An 18,745-nucleotide genomic window follows, 5' to 3' on the forward strand; every position below is an offset into this window, starting at 1 on the left:
AAACAATTGTATTACTCTTGTAATGCTATGTTTGCCTTATATTTATAATTCCTGTATGTTCTTTATCTCTTAAAGTTGATGGTATTATTGTCAATCTTTTAAACAAAAGATGCATTCATATTTTATAATCTATATATAATGAGGAAATTAGCATATACAATGTCCATGAATTTGGGTTGTTATCTTGTTTTTGTAATTAAACCATGAAAGTACATATTTTCAAGAAGGAGGGTGACATTTCCATTTTGCACATTAATAAAGACTTTTAAAAATAATTAAACAGTGTACTGAGAAATATTTTGTAAATTTCAGCAATTATTACATCTGACTTTGGAGAGTTGTTCTCTCTGTTGCATTTATTCATTACGTGAGAAGTCACCAAAGACAGCAGGTTTAACATTATATACTTATTTGTTGGCTAGCCATACTGTGGTCATTTTCAGAGGAACTTCTGCAGGGTTCCCTTTTGAAATGTTGGAATCATAACAAGTGTCAACAGTATGAACAAAATCACAATCTAGGAAAAGACCAAATTTCAAGCATCCCTCTTCTCATTTAAATGTTGTTTTTGCAGGGTGTGCAATTACTCCTGCACCCCTGATGTTGGGTGCAAGCCACCCACACCATCAGAACTTATATATATCAACCCTGAGATCACCATCCAGTGGAAAAAAGGGAATATTCCATGAAATGACCATCTCAGACTTGGTATATATAAGTCCATTATTTCAGACAGTCTTTGTGTTTTGTGTTTCAGAACTCACTCTAGCAGGTCCCTACATTTCAAATGGATACCTTTTTATAGCTACAAAATGGAACAATAATCACACAAATGCAGAGAAATAAGTTTGCATACTTCTGACTAAATGGCAACATTTGCCCATTTCTAAATGGGCAATGAATCATCAATCCTGAGTTCAGAAAATATCTAATCTCTTCTAGCAAACAATGGAATAAAACTATCTTCTTTAGTTTTGATATTTGGATTATTCAATTTATCAGTAGATGCAGTATCTCCTATGGAAGTCATGCTACAAAAGACTGAGCAATAACCAATATGTGATAGATTCTCTGGCTTCATGATGTAGAAACCTGTCTAGGCTATAATACACACAAACTGATGCTATAGTCCATGTAGGGATCAATACGGATGTTACCTTAAGGAATGTAAGGGGTTTGATCTAATACCTGAACCCTGTCTAGGCTATAATATGCACAAACTGATGCTATAGTCCACACAGGGGTCAATACTGATGTTACCTTAAGGAATGTAAGGGGTTCGATCTAATACCTGAACCCTGTCTAGGCTATAATATGCACAAACTGATGCTATAGTCCACACAGGGGTCAATACTGATGTTACCTTAAGGAATGTAAGGGGTTCCATCAAATGCCTGAACCCTGTCTAGGCTATAATATGCACAGTCTGATGCTATAGTCCACATAGGGGTCAATACTTATGTTACCTTAAGGAATGTAAGGGGTTCCATCAAATGCCTGAACCCTGTCTAAGCTATAACATGCACAAACTGATGCTACAGTCCACATAGGGGTCAATACTGATGTTACCTTAAGGAATGTAAGGGGTTCAATCAAATGCCTGAACCATGTCTAGACTATAATATGCACAAACTAATGCTATAGTCTACATAGGGATCAATACTGATGTTACCTTAAGGAATGTAAGGGGTTCGATCAAATGCCTGAACCCTGTCTTGGTTATAATACGCACAAACTCATGGTATAGCCCACATAGGGGTCAATACTGATGTTACCTTAAGGAATGTAAGGGGTTCGATCAAATGCCTGAACTCTGTCTTGGCTATAATACGCACAAACTCATGGTATAGTCCACATAGGGGTCAATACTGATGTTACCTTAAGGAATGTAAGGGATTTGATCAAATGACTGAACCCCGTCTAGGTTATAATACGCACAAACTGCTGGTATAGTCCATATAGGGGTCAATACTGATGTTACCTTAAGGAATGTAAGGGGTTTGATCAAATACCTGAACCCTGTCTAGCTTATAATATGCACAAACTGATGCTGTAGTCCACATAGGGGTCAATACTTATGTTACCTGAAGGAATGTAAGGGGTTCGATCAAATGCCTGAACCCTGTCTAGACTATAATATGCACAAACTAATGATATAGTCCACATAGGGATCAATACTGATGTTACCTTAAGGAATGTAAGGGGTTCGATCAAATGCCTGAACCCTGTCTAGGCTATAATATGCACAAACTGATGCTACAGTCCATATAGAGGTCCATACTTATGTTACCTTAAGGAATGTAAGGGGTTTGATCAAATGCCTGAACCCTGTCTAGGCTATAATATGCACAAACTGATGATATAGTCCACATAGTGGTCAATACTGATGTTACCTTAAGGAATGTAAGGGGTTCAATCAAATGCCTGAACCATTTTGATATGCATACCCTCAAGAGAAGAAATACTCCAGTAAGAAGGAATAATGTTAAGTTCCACAAAAGTACAATACATTGTGGACCAGTTTTTCAGTGATCATGTGATAAAAGTTTATAAATTAAGCTAAGCATTTGATTGACCAGTCTTTTGACAGCACATACTCTGAGTCAAAAAACATGGAGCTGTAACATTCTGAAGAGATCAAGACAGTTGTTAAAATGTGTGAATGAGTATCTTTTTATTTGTTTACTAAGTTATAAAGTAACCCTTTCAGTTTTATTAGATAGAATGGAATAATTTCACAGAATGTAGCCTTTTCTGACATTATTAATTGCATTACTGATTTGTGTTTTCAAAAAATTCAAGATCATTGCACTTTTCTCTCTTCAGAATTTATTACAGGATTGTACATATAGTGCAACCACAAAGTAATATAAAAAGACATAACTTCCAAAATGAATATATAAAATGCAAACTCAAGTGACCTATGATCCAGATTTCTTCCTTTAGGACACAATCTGTTTTAACAGAGTGGTAAATCTTATTTACTAGCACTACAACAATAACAAAAAACATTAGTAATAATAATAATAAAACAATATGTCTTTATGTGAAAGAGTTTGTGAAAGCTTCTTTTAAAGTTTTGTACCTTATGATATTAACAGAATCATGGAATGACAAAAAAAAAACTTAAACAGTGAAACTAACGGATAACACAGAACATCAAGAATGATTTTTTTTTTTTATACGGACAAGTCCCCCTGTACCCCAGTGCTGGAAGCATCCCTCATACCCTCAAATCTCATATATAGTAACTAACAAATAGAATTATTTTAAATACAGCATTTACAGAGTTACCATATATAAGTCCACATTGTTACATTTCCTGCCTTTTTATTCCATGACTCACCTGTATCAGTCTCAAAATTTAAGACTGTTACCTCTCTGTATGATATCACAAGCCCATATTGTGATGTTTTAGTTTTTTTATCACAAGTCATTGTCCCATGTGTTAATCCCTGTGTTGTATACATCTTTTTTGTGATGATTCCATTTCTTATCACAAGTCATTGCTCTATTTTTGTACCAAGAGTTTGAGCAATGACAGCATTGTTGATCTGTGTTGTGCAAGTGTCATATACAGCAGGTTGTATGGTTGTGGAAGGTTGCAGGAGTGATTTAAGCCATTGTTTTGTTTTTCTTTCAGGTAGAGAGTATGAGCTGTTAGCTCTCATCTTGCAAAAGTGACCTGCCAACTTTTCCCTTCAGGGCTATGGGCAAAGCAAAACATTAATTAGGGCAAAGGTTCCTAATTAGGGACATGCTTTAAATGCTTGGCATTATCAACTTAGAACTCCTCAAAATAATTTCCATTTTAGGAAGGAATGGAGAATTATGTGATTCTCACAAAAATTGGAACAGTTAAGAGGCATGACCAATAGATGTCATCTACATTGACTAAACATCTTCCTGCGAGGGAATTAAGCTCACTGATGCCTTGCATGGCCATGTTTTAATTGGAGGCATGTACATGACATATGAGGAATGCCAGATCCAGTTGGCTGCCTGTAGTGGAGCCCCACCATTCCCAACTGCTGTCCATACGGCACATAAATTAAAGATTCATTTTTCCCTAAAGTATGGAAAAAACATGTATCGTAGAAACAGAAGCATCGATTGGAGAGAGGCATGGGATTGATGTGAGGAAGCAAGGGGATTGAATGACAGAAGATTAACAAGGCCTTTGAGAGAAAACAAATAATTTTGTGCCTGCATGAGTAATTGTTTGTCACAGTCCCTGCATTATGATCTTGGAAATTGAATGACAGAAGATTAACAAGGCCTTTGAGAGAAAACAAATAATTCTGTGCCTGCATGAGTAATTGTTTGTCACAGTCCCTGCATTATGATCTTGAGAAGGAAGAAGACACAATATTTAAAGCAGCTTAGAAAAAAGTGTACTCCACTGTTTTCTTTAAAAATGATACCGCCCAACACACGCACACATACATATTATTAATGAATCTGTAATACCTTGTGAGCTGTAATAGGTTCAGTAGGAATGAAGGAATGGAATGCCATACGAGCATGCTTTCAAATGTAGTATGGCTGATGTGTTTCCTTTTGTTATAGTTTCATCTCATTATATAGCACTTTATCTGCAGATAGATTAAGGTCACATTGCATTGCGTTAATTTTCTGAAGACATTTTATAAGATATCAAATATCTCAGCACAATATTTGTATAGCAGCTTGTATAATTTTTTTTTTATTACTGTCATAATCATCATAACAGACATCAAAAAAGGAATGAATCGTAGTTTACAGTGGTGAAGCTGCATGGAAGAATCTACAAATCCTCTGAAGATTTTATGTATAAACTTCTCTGTGATGGAAATAGATGGCTAGTGACATTTATGCATATAACATGATTATGTCTGAGGAATTTTGGAGTGAAACTATGGTAATCTAAAACGAATGTTCCTGCACTCATAAATAAATAAATGCTCTTGAATAAAAGGAGAAAGAGTGGTGATATATACTTGGTAAAAGGCTATTAGAAATTCCCGACATCTGATCTGATGAGAGTAAAGACTTACATTATCAACAGTGGCAGAGAAGGAAGCAAAATGAAATGAAACAACAACAACAGCAACCTCTGGCTGAAAAACATATCACAGGACAGGCATGCTACTAAATGTTTCTCACAAGGATCTTTGCTTATTTGCCTTATCAGTTTTTATTTGTGTGTTTGTTACCTGGTTATTTTCAATACATCGATTCTGCTTTAGTTGAGTTTCACTTTGCAGCATTATATGAAAGCATTTTCTTTCAAATGCTACAAAGTGGAGGTTGAGGTATTTTAAGGGTGTAAGTGGAAGGATATCTTCCCTTCGGTTGTACTGACATGTTGTTTGTGTTTGTCCTTGAGCTCGACGGATGGTGAGATGAAGGATTTTTTTCCCTTGTTATGTCTGCTTTTGTGATCTCAGAGTTGGTGCATTCCAAACAGTGTGGGAGTGAGGGTTGTCATGCTGCAAAAAAAAAAAAAGATTTTTGTTTTGCATTTTAGTTATTTTAAAGATTTTTAATGGATTTAATGTAACCAGTAGATTGATGTGTTTGTTTCAGTATATCTTAGTTTTAAGCCTTTCAATAAGTTCAATATAAAGCTTTTATTATGAAGCATTCTGTTTTGGTATATCAGTTCTGGAGGTATACAGTGATGAATTCATATAGATCCTCATTACTGGGTAGGTGGAGTGATTCTCAAACAGTATTTCATCCATGATGTGGAATATGAAACAATCATAGATCTGAATAGAAAAAAAAATGTGGTAATACAATTTCAGCAATACAGATTTACATAACAAATATGCTACAGTCATAGGAAAAGAGGGTAACCGGCATGGCTAATAATAAGAACTGTATGCTGTAATTAATATTCCAGGAAGAGCAGGCTAAATCTGGGAGTCCAAACTGAATACATTGATTTATAACCTTTAGCTCAGTAGTCAAAATAACAGGCCCATCAATTGTATTACAATTAGAATACCAAAGATCTTCTTCTTAACAAGTTTATTCACTTTTAAATAATAAAGTCTCATTTATATGGCTCATCCAAAGCTGATACAGGTTTTGCATCGTTAGTTTGGATTATGTACATTAACCTTTTGAAGCATTCACATTTTACAGTTTTAAAAAGGGCAATGAAATACTTGTGAAAACCTTATGTGTATGGCAAAGTTCTTACATTTAGGGCAGTCATGTCATAACTATTGAGAGAAATGATAAAACAGACTTACTTATTACTGTTGATATATAGTTAGAAGCAGCAAGGCTGTTTAGCTGTTTTTCTGGGGAGTCTAAAGTTTCTAGAATGGATGTCTCTACTGAGATTACTGGCGGGGAGTAGCAGAAATTTTGATTACCAACTTTTTAGATGATAATACAGATCATGAAATGTGTCCATATTATTATAATGAGGCAGTTAAAACTGTAAAGAATTTTGTATTTCTGTTCAGTCTTTGACGAAAGTAGCAGAGATGTGTTTCTCATAAGTTGCTGTTATTGTATATTGCCTGTAGCTGTTGTGAAGATGAGAGGAAGGCCATATTGCAAATATGAGAGAGAATACTGTTAGTATTATAGTTCTGGCAATTAGAGAGAGGAGTCAATAGATTGATTTACAGACCAGTGCTTGCTCATGAATGTTAATGCCAAGATGCTTTACAGAATAGTCAAATAATGTTTTAAATAAATTATAAATATTTAAAGGTATATACATTAGAAAGTTAATCTGTTGAAAAGGATTTATTCTCCTGTTCAGTGTGATATTTTATAGTCAGGCAGTGGCTCTGAACAACTAGACTATTGTCGATGTGCAGTTTTTTTGGCAATGTACTTCTGATCCACCCTGTTGGCATTACATCTTACAGACAGACTTATTTCAAAAGATTTACCATCACCTTCCAGAGCAAATAGTTCATCAGTGAAAAAAACATTATATTTTTAATGGGGTGAACTCACAGGAACACATTTATAGAATGAGAAACAAGGAAATACCCCAGCTGTTCTGAATCTGAGGGAACGTGTCTGCAAAATGTACAGGGAGCTGACTATGCCCCTTTCACATTTATAATACCCACTTTTTTACCTGTATTTTTAAATTTATATTGTTCACTGTACTAGTGTCATTCCTTTATCTTTCTTTATTCTTTATTGCAGAACACTGTATTAAAGTTAACTGAAGGAAAAATCAATGTGGTGCAAAGGAATGGCACCAATGTGCCATACAGGGCCATTTACAAGGGAATGTTTATGGCTGTTGAAGTTTTTCCAACATTAGAACTGCTATGGGACAAGAAGACCTCCTTGCATATTACTATTAGCCCAAGTTTTCAGGTAAGTCTGAGGACGGCGGAAGATCTGCAAAATTAATGTTAATCTGTTGCAGGGCTAACTGCCAAGGCTGACATGTTATCACCTTTCTTCATACTGTTAGGGCTGTTAGTTATATAACTGCCAAGGCAGAAATGTTATCACCTTTCTTTATGTTGTTAGGGCTGTTAGTTATATAACTGTCAAGGCTGACATGTTATCACCTTTCTTCATACTGTTAGGGCTGTTAGTTATATAACTGCAAAGGCTGACATGTTATCACCTTCCTTCATATTGTTAGGGCTGTTAGTTATATAACTGCCAAGGCTGACATGTTATCACCTTCCTTCATATTGTTAGGGCTGTTAGTTATATAACTGCCAAGGCTGAAATGTTATCACCTTTCTTCATACTGTTAGGGCTGTTATTTATATAACTGCCAAGGCTGACATGTTATCACCTTCCTTCATATTGTTAGGGCTGTTAGTTATATAACTGCCAAGGCTGAAATATTATCACCTTTCTTCATGTTGTTAGGGCTGTTAGTTATGTATATGTTTATTGTATGTTAACATCAGTGACATATGTACATGTTTATATTATGTTAACATCTGTGACATATGTACGTGTTTATTGTATGTTAACATCTGTGACATATGTACGTGTTTATTGTATGTTCACATCAGTGACATATGTACATGTTTATTGTATGTTAACATCTGTGACATATGTACGTGTTTATTGTATGTTAACATCAGTGACATATGTATGTGTTTATTGTATGGTAACATCTGTGACGTGTACGTGTTTATTGTATGTCAGCAGTGTTAACATCGGTGACATATGTACATGTTATTGTATGTTAGCATCTGTGACATGTACGTGTTTATTGTATGTTAACATCAGTGACATATGTACGTGTTTATTGTATGTTAACATCAGTGACATATGTACATGTTTATTGTATGTTAACATCTGTGACATATGTACGTGTTTATTGTATGTTAACATCAGTGACATATGTACGTGTTTATTGTATGTTAACATCTGTGACATTATTATTATCATCTAAAGGTTGCAGCACAGAGTGCAGAAGGAAACATGCGTTGTGCTGTTTCAGGAAAGAAAGAAAAGAAAATAGAATGGATAAGAATGTTCATTGTACTGTACGGCATTAAGGGAAGGTGCCTCTTCATGGCCTTTTTGGTCTATTTTTACTGAAATAAATGATATTTAAACTATACAACAGTTTACTCCATTGTTTAAACATGAAATGAGCTAAAAACAAATCAAATACCAGATTGCATTTGTTCTAAGAAAACACTCTGCTCAACAAAATAAGGAACATAGATGTTAATTACTGTTGTAATAAATGTAGATACTGTTGGGAACGATGCATTGAGCTGCACAGCACTTGCAATAAGGAATAAAAAACAAATTTCAGTAACTCCTCAATCATAATATTGAATTATGGAGCACAATGACTTGCTGCAGGCAGAAGGGACTACAACTGGTAGGAAGATGGATTGTGTCCTGGCAGATAGACCATCTGTATAAGAGAGTCTGGATCCATCTTATCCAAGAAGGGATAGCAGTGTTAAGATCTGGGCTGAAAAGGTACATCTAAGTGATTGTAGCTTTAGATTAAGATTGAAGGGTGGATTGTGTCACACAGATTCAGAAGAGGTACATAGGTATTTAGGCAATATGAAGCAGGACAAATTGCACAGAACAAAACAGAGTAATAGACAAGAGGGCCTCAGAAAGTGCTAAGTGTTATTGTTCAGTGAATGGAGTCCAAATACAAAGATGGAGGACTTGCAAGATATGTTGTATGATGGTTGAAACATGACCAAGAGATAAGAGGATCTGGGACATTGAGGTAGCTATGTATGCGTTCTTTGAAAATAATGGAGAAGGGAGGGATGGATCTGGAGAACAGATATACATTAAGCAGAGTATTAAATGCAAGATAAGAACAGCAGTCACCATAGCCACACATTATTAAAACAGCACCACTTGGTACCACGACTCATGCCCACAAGAGTGAAGAAACAAAAAATACCTTGCATAAATTGACACATCAATAAACACATTAAAACAATTAACTAATTAATTACATCAAATGGTTTCAGCCACATTCATTGTTAAGTCCTTAAGGGGCTAATGTACCATATTTTAAAATGAACATAGTTTCCTTTTTCAACAGTCATTATTTACATATTCTTTTTGACTGTCTGTATTAAAATATTGTTCAAAAACAGTAGCTTGTAAACCTTTCCTATCTTTCTTTTGGCATTTCCTCCAATGTATAGCAACTAAATTAGTAACTTTATCATATAAATATTCTTGTAGCCTAACTTTAAATTTACATTATTTAACCAATATAAACCGCACACACACACACACACACACACACACACACACACACACACACACACACACACACACACACACACACACACACACACACACACGCACGCACGCACGCACACACACACACACACACACACACACACACACACACACACACACACACACACACACAACACTTTGTGACTTGCACCTTCTTCTTACACATATAAACAATTGTGGAACAATATAAGAACATAGGGAGCACTTCTCACAAGGGAAGGTACCTAATTCTGTTACTTATTATACTAATAAAAAACTTAAAATCCCTTTTCTTACAATTATTTTTCACCAAATAATCCTTAAGATTTCTACCTTTTTATAAGAAATACAAAATTTATAAGGTAAAATCCTAACTAAATCTGGATCTGATTTAAAAAAATCCATCTTTCCCAAACAAACCAATAACATTCTCACTAACATAATTAAATTCAGTTACAAAATAAGAAACCACAGTGTTTTTATTATTTATTCCTTTATAAGTGTCATTAAGTCCATCATGATGCTTATGCTTAACCATTTCCAGTTTATTCATATTCCTAACCCATATTATAACTATCTAAAACTGTAACATTTTCATATCCACTGAGAAGAAATTGAGAAATAGGGCCAGAAGCTTCTAATAAAAATAAATTATATTACTATATGCCCTTCAATCTCAATAACTCCCCAAAGAATAAAGTTTTTCGCACATGTCTAGGGTGACAGCTATTGGTATTGAAAGACAGCTTATTGTTTGTTGTTTTCCTTAAGCATTTAGTTTTAATATTACTTCCTTCATACCCTAGCAATGTTAAATCTAAATAAAAATGCAGAATATTCATATACTCTAAAAATAAAACCCAGACCAGATCTATTATTAGTAAGGACCTTCATGAACCTCTGCACATTGCATATATCACCGACACATAAGAGAACTAAATCACCTACATAATGGTACTAACTAATGATTTGCTCCCTATAAAGACCAGGAGAACAAATATATTATTCTTCCTCAACCAGAGTCAAAAATATATTAGTATATATATCAAACTGGACCCCGTCTGTAAAACTTATAAGTTGCTGCTCTTGTGAAGATGAAAGAAATTTGGAAAACATATTTAAGATAAAACTCTACCAAGTCACAAATATATTTAGTCTCCATTCCATGTTTTCTATATCTATAGAGAGCTTCTAAATCATTGTGATGTTTAATCTATGCATATAAACTAACTACTTCAATACTTAATGAAAACATACCTCATTTCCATTTACGTAATAACCCACAATTGGGTATGGGTATCACGGGATTAACCCACAGTTGGCATGGTTTAATCACAAGGGCAAAGGGATTAAACCATGTCATCTGTGGGTTAAACAGTGGTACCCACACCCTTTTGTGGGTTATTGCTATTATACAATGACATCATTAAAGCAAGAAATTGCTTACCTTTCTTAAATATCATCTTTGTTTAATGGTGCTGTAGTGTTCTTCCACATTCTTCCATGTTTGTTGATGTATTGCACATGCATATGGAGTTACACTTGCACAGTGCGTCAGTGCAACTTAGAAAAAACAATCTCCGTTGCTGTTTTTTTTTTTTTAACAGAATGCAAGAAAACTGCAGCAAGCTTAACATAATGGGGACAAAGTTCCAAAAATAGAGACAGATTTTAAATATTGCTCTTATAAACTTAGAAAGCAAAAATCTGGATGCTGTGTGAAAATCTGGACAGCTAAGAGGTATGAGAGTTTACCAAGAGTTTAGGAGGCACAGCATAGAAATACAAGGAAAATCAGGTATGTTTCTGTTTCTTTAGTTTGAATTTTTTTTTTGTTTGTTGACATTTGATTACCATGAAAGTGTGACTGGGTAGAAGACCATTTTCAGCAGAGGCCCAGGGAGAAAAGCTCCAAATTATCACAAAACATTTTCAGATAATTTTACAATCTTCAAAAATAAAACAAAAGCATCTGCAATTTAAATAATTATAACAAATAGGACATGATATAAAAACATTAGTTAAGAATTGATACAAGTAACATGGCAATCATTTAATATTTAGACACATTTTAGACAGTTTGTAGAGAAATTAAAGGTAAGTTAGTCTAATACAAACAGAAATTGCAATATGAATTGAGGTAAAACAGGTGTATGGTATAACTGGAGAGAAAGTCAGGGAAGAGGAAGTAAGTGAAGAAGCGACAGTAAGGAGGTATAAGGAACAAAAAGGTTCTGGTTCACATTTAGGGATATAGTTTATCCTGGTTTTGAGCAAAAAGAGAGCCAGATTTTATGTAGGAAGTCTTTCAGAGTGGTTTTGAAATATGGGGAGGGAGAGTTATTGACCTGACAGATACAGGGAAGGTGTTCCAAGCTTTAGCAACCTTGTACAAGTACAGACAATGCCCAGCAGATTTGCTAGGTTTGTAGACAGACATGAGTTTTTGGTCAGTGATTCACAATGACTGATTGGGAACATAGTTGTGTACAATGTTTTTTAGTGTTGGACAGGCACATGGATGCTGGATAATTTTGTAGGTGGTAAGAAGCTGTGTGTATGTTAGTTGATGTGGCAATTCTAACCAATTTAGGCTTTTCAGTGCTATACAGTGGTGGGTTCTGAAGGGGGTATGTGTTACAAATTTAGCAACTTTTTTATAGCATTGTTCAACTTTACATTTTTGTGAAGCCTGGAGGTTAGTAAGGATGTAAGGATGGAATCACCATAAAGAAGTGTGGGGAGGAGATAAGTAGTAGCAAGTGCAGTTTTGGTTGCATCAATGCGAAAGTTTTTGTCTCTGTAAAGCATCTGTAGTTTGTGATGAGTTTTTCTTATGCAGTTTTATATATGCAGGAAGGTTTGCAGATTGTACATGCTATTTTTCTGTATTTTGCTCTGTCTTATAAGCATATCCCAGTAGAAAAGTCTAACCACTCAATGGTACTTCAGAGGCCGGACGTCTGGCCACTCAGTGGTACTTCAGAGGCTGAACTTCTTCTATTGGTATGTGCTCTATTTACAAAAGGCACTGTGGTTGGGCTGTCTAATTAGCTGTGTGTTTCTGAATGGCAATGACCCATTATTGTATAATTAACAGTATCTAACTTGTTTGATCATCATCATCTTTCGGCTTTTCCCGTTAGGGGTCACCACAGTGGATCATCTCTTTCCATTTCTTCCTATCCTCTGCATCTTGCTCTGTCACACCAACCGCCTGCATGTCCTCTCTCACCACATCCATAAACCTTATCTTAGGCCTTCCTCTTTTCCTCTTACCTGGCATCTCCATCCTTAGCATCTTTTTCCCAATATACCCATCATCCCTCCTCAGCACATGTCCAAACCAACACAATCTCGTCTCCCTTGCTTTGTCTCCAAACTGTCCAACATGAGCTGACCCTCTAATATACTGATTCCTAATCCTAGTCACACCGAGTGCAAATCTTAACATCTTTAACTCTGCCACATCCAGCTCTGACTCCTGCCGTTTTGTCAATGCCACTGTCTCCAACCCATATAACATAGCTGGTCTCACTACTGTCTTGTAGACCTTCCCTTTCACTCTTACTGGTACCCATCTGTCACAAATCATTCCTGACACTCTTCTCCATCCATTCCACCCTGCCTGTACTCTCTTCTTCACCTCTCTTCCACATTCACCATTACTCTGAACTGTTGATCCCAAGTACTTAAACTCATCCACCTTTACCAACTCTACTCCCTGCATCCTCACCATTCCTCTACCCTCCCTCTCATTTACACACATATATTCTGTCTTAGCCCTGCTGACCTTCATTCCTCTCCTCTCTAAATCATATCTCCACCTCTCCAGGGTCTCCTCAACCTGATTCCTACTCTCACTACAGATCACAATGTCATCTGCAAACATCATAGTCCATGGGGCCTCCTGTCTGATCTCATCTGTCAACCTGTCCATCACCACTGCAAATAAGAAAGGACTCAGAGCTGATCCTTGATGTAATCCCACCTCCACCCTAAATGGATTTGTCACTCCCACTGCAGTCCTCACCACTGTCACACTACCCTCGTACATATCCTGTACCACTCTTACATACTTCTCTGCCACTCCCGACTTCCTCATACAATACCACAGCTCTTCTCTAGGCACCCTGTCATATGCTTTCTCCAAGTCTACAGAGACACAATGCAACTCCTTCTGACCTTCTATGTATTTCTCCAATAACACTGTCAGAGCAAACATCACATCTGCAGTGCTCTTTCCTGGCATGAAACCATACTGCTGATCACTAATCATCACCTCCCTTCTTAACCTAGCTTCTACTACTCTCTCCCATAACTTCAAGCTGTGACTGATCAATTTTATCCCTCTGTAGTTACTGCAGCTCTGCACATCACCCTTATTCTTAAAGATAGGTACCAAAACACTTTTTCTCCACTCCTTAGGCATCCTCTGACTTTTCAAAATTTCATTAAACAATCTAGTTAAAAATTCCACTGCCATTTCTCCTAAGCACCTCCATGCTTCCACTGGGATGTCAAATATTTATACAGAAGCTCTACTTTTATGAAGTAAACATTATCTTCCTTCCTTCCAGCTTTGCTTAGCCTGGCAAGTCTGCACATTCCTTTCTTTTTTATGCTTTCAACCTGTAAAAACATTCCTTTCCTATATGTGGCCTGGGAGCTACTCATTACAAACTAATGGAGTTAACAAGTTATGGGAAAATGAGAGGAATGCAGTTCTTTGGATTATGGACAATAGCTTGAAGAACATGCAAAAAGGTACAAAGAAGAGAAAGCCAATGTGTCTGCACAGAAAGGTGAGGCAACTGGGGAAAAGGCAGTGAATCCAAGATGTGAAGATGAGGTTGGGAGGTGGAGGAGGCCTGATATAAGATGGCAAACAGAATGACACCAAAGGAAGTGGGGGCAGTAAGAGCATAAGATGAATGGATGTTGGCAGGGCACATACAGGAAAGGAATGTTTTTACAGGTTGAAAGCATAAAAAAGAAAGGAATGTGCAGACTTGCCAGGCTAATCAAAGCTGGAAGGAAGATAATGTTTACTTTATAAAAGTAGAACTTCTGTATAAATATTTCACATCAGCATTTATGACGGGAGACCAGGGGGTGGTTCATGATAGGGATAAAGGCAGGCATGGTGGACAGCAATGGAGAGATACCTGGACCAGCAGGAGGAGGACGATGAGCCATGGTGGACAGCAATGGAGAGATACCTGGACCAGCAGGAGGACGATGAGCCATGGTGGACAGCAATGGAGAGATACCTGGATCAGCAGAAGGAGGATGAGGAGGTGTCTGCTCTAAAGGAGGATAAACTACAAGTATCAGCCCTCAGAAATCTGTCCAGTGTACTTGCAGGTCTCCTGATCAAAGTTTTCAACAGATAGTTGCCTGATGCATAAACACCTGAAGAGGAAAAAAGCCATTGTGATTTTCTTGTTCAAAAAAGTCACAGAAAACTTCTAGGAATTATATGCCTGCTACTAGGCTAACAACAGTGTGACAAAAAGTAAAAGCAGAAGGTCTGGCCCTGAACAGCTAGTGGACTCATTCTTGTTGTCAAGGGCAGGGGTTTGAGTCCTTCCACTTCCACTTGCCTAGTACGTGACTTTGAGCAAGTCATTTGACCTGAATGCACTCATGGATCACCCCTGAAAAAGGACACTTATGTCTACTTGGCTTACCCAGTTAAGAAAAGTATAAAATAAAAAATAAAATAATACAGAGAGAGAAGGCTGGTTACCTTAACATAGGCCTGGTATGTTCTCATTGGAAGATGAGAGTTTAGTTCAACAGGAGATCACTGGTGGACTTTCTTCAAAAGTAGTTAGAGTAGTTAGATTAAAATCCAATCCTTATTCATAAGTATATCATCTTTATACTGAGTGCATATACTATAATAAAAGTGATAAATGCAGCAATCAGGTCCTGTGGGGTGAAATAAACATGTCATTTCCTAAGCTAGTTGATACTACCAATATAACAAAGGAGGTGAATAACATTGCAACTACCCAAACCCATCTAATAAGCTTAAAAATAAACTATAAGAAATAACTGTAGGATATGAATAATAAAGAAACCTGTAACATAAACTATGCTTTACAATAGACTATGCTTAAAGTCCTGTCCTGAAATATGTAAATAACCTAAACACAAATGTCCACTTGATAAAGTCAGTATGAACTAATTTATATTTATATTGCCACTACCTAATCACCCTTCTTAGTTATTAAGGACATGGAACCCCTATGATAGAGGTGGAGTGTAGCATGCAATGAAGTCACTTCATCATCTACATGTATAGCCAACCTAACGTCAAGCCCATTGATTAAATATAGCATAACTACCTAAATATTCATTTGTATCCCATATATGTTGGTCAGTCTGCCAACAGTGGCTTGAACTCAATGCCCCTTGTGTGCCTTATTCTGTAGTACCCCACTGTAATGGTGCCTGAATGAAAAACTGGCTATGAGTTGCTAAGATCAGAGAAATTAGCTTGTGGCATTCAACTGCATGTCTTTAACAGGATCACATCAGCCAATAACAGACACATAACTGCTTTGTGATTCATTGATTACCAGCAGCAGTAACATAGTCCCTAGACTGAAACATTCATGGAAATAAAAATTATAATGAAGCAATGCAATATTTGTCGTACAGTTCTACATATGGCTACAATGGACCTAGCCTTAAAAATAGAGGAAATAAGGTACAGTTGCTTGTACCTTCTTAAAACACCAAAACAAATAGAGCAGACCACATTGTAGCTGCATCTAATTGCATATAGGTTATCTTTCAATTTTCTTTTATTATAACATATGACATCTGATGCCTTAGCAAAAGATATTCAAGACAAACGTTTACATTTTAAACTGTATTTTCTATTACAGTAACAGGCTAAAGACACTACACAGCACATCAAATCTAGCATGCAGTGTTGCCCTGGTGACTCTGCTGCACTGAGATAAAATGACAGCCAGTAAATCCCCCAACCACTTAGAACTGGGGCAGTACTGCCTGTTTTCATAGACAGGTAATTTAAAACTAAAGGCACTGCCAAATATTTCCAAACTGTAACCGACACCCTGCCTGAAAAATGAAAGCGGAGGCACAAAGCAGTTGGACTGGCAAGCTAGTTGAGAGACATTGCTATATATATGTGCTGCATTTGCAGTCCTGTTGATACACATAATCAGCTTACTGATTCTGTTATGCTGTAATCTGTTGTATTGTTTGCAGCAGACACTACCCTTAAGACTGAAGTTTGTTTGCATTTTGCTGTAACAGAACTGATTGCCATAATTACAATAAGCTTTCATCCACACACCTTGGATAAGATGGCAATGTCTCATTATCAATGAGCAATTGTCTTACAGACAGTGCAAAACAGGCATTTATCTGAGAGTAATGACATTGAAGCATACTGCTGGTATTAGATAAGTAATGACATCGAAGCATACTGCTGGTATTAGATAAGTAATGACATTGGAGCATACTGCTGGTATTAGATAAGTAATGACATTGGAGCATACTGCTGGTATTAGATAAGTAATGACATCGAAGCATACTGCTGGTATTAGATAAGTAATGACATTGGAGCATACTGCTGGTATTAGATAAGTAATCACATCGAAGCATACTGCTGGTATTAGATAAGTAATGACACTGAAGCATACTGCTGGTATTAGATAAGTAATGACACTGGAGCATACTGCTGGTATTAGATAAGTAATGACATTGGAGCATACTACTGGTATTAGATAAGTAATGACATCGAAGCATACTGCTGGTATTAGATAAGTAATGACATTGGAGCATACTGCTGGTATTAGATAAGTAATGACACTGGAGCATACTGCTGGTATTAGATAAGTAATGACATTGGAGCATACTGCTGGTATTAGATAAGTAATGACATCGAAGCATACTGCTGGTATTAGTTAAGTAATGACATCGAAGCATACTACTGGTATTAGTTAAGTAATGACATCGAAGCATACTACTGGTATTAGATAAGTAATGACATCAAAGCATACTGCTGGTATTAGTTAAGTAATGACATCGAAGCATACTACTGGTATTAGATAAGTAATGACATCAAAGCATACTGCTGGTATTAGATGAGTAATGGCATTGCAGCATACTGCTGGCATTAGATAAGTAATGACATCGAAGCATGCTGCTGGCATTAGATAAGTAATGACATTAAAGCATGCTGCTGGCATAAGATAGGTAATGACATCGAAGCATACTGCTGGTATTAGATAAGTAATGACATTGGAGCATACTGCTGGTATTAGATAAGTAATGACATCGAAGCATACTGCTGGTATTAGATAAGTAATGACACTGGAGCATACTGCTGGCATTAGATAAGTAATGACATCGAAGCATGCTGCTGGTATTAGATAAGTAATGACACTGGAGCATACTGCTGGTATTAGATAAGTAATGACATTGGAGCATACTGATGGTATTAGATAAGTAATGACATTGGAGCATACTGATGGTATTAGATAAGTAATGACATTGGAGCATACTGCTGGTATTAGATAAGTAATGACATCGAAGCATACTGCTGGTATTAGATAAGTAATGACATTGGAGCATACTGCTGGTATTAGATAAGTAATGACATTGGAGCATACTGCTGGTATTAGATAAGTAATGACATTGGAGCATACTGCTGGTATTAGATAAGTAATTACATTGAAGCATACTGCTGGTATTAGATAAGTAATGACATCGAAGCATACTGCTGGTATTAGATAAGTAATGACATTGGAGCATACTGCTGGTATTAGATAAGTAATGACATCGAAGCATACTGCTGGTATTAGTTAAGTAATGACATCGAAGCATACTACTGGTATTAGATAAGTAATGACATCAAAGCATACTGCTGGTATTAGATGAGTAATGGCATTGCAGCATACTGCTGGCATTAGATAAGTAATGACATCGAAGCATGCTGCTGGCATTAGATAAGTAATGACATTAAAGCATGCTGCTGGCATCAGAT

General features: G+C 36.5%; 1 protein-coding gene across 42 annotated transcripts in view; it reads left to right on the forward strand.

The window, feature by feature from the left end:
* The window catches only part of LOC122791684 (mucin-2-like), a 732,148-nt gene that overhangs the window by 496,522 nt on the left and 216,881 nt on the right, over positions 1-18,745 (forward strand). For all 42 annotated transcript variants that reach the window (XM_044059549.1, XM_044059571.1, XM_044059534.1 and 39 more), the window contains one exon: positions 7,165-7,341. In XM_044059549.1, the coding sequence (XP_043915484.1) occupies positions 7,165-7,341 (177 nt within the window). The remainder of the gene's footprint in view (positions 1-7,164; positions 7,342-18,745) is intronic.

The sequence above is a fragment of the Protopterus annectens genome, chromosome 17.part0 (assembly GCF_019279795.1).
Source record: "Protopterus annectens isolate FY-2018-M chromosome 17.part0, PAN1.0, whole genome shotgun sequence".
NCBI lineage: Eukaryota > Metazoa > Chordata > Ceratodontiformes > Protopteridae > Protopterus > Protopterus annectens.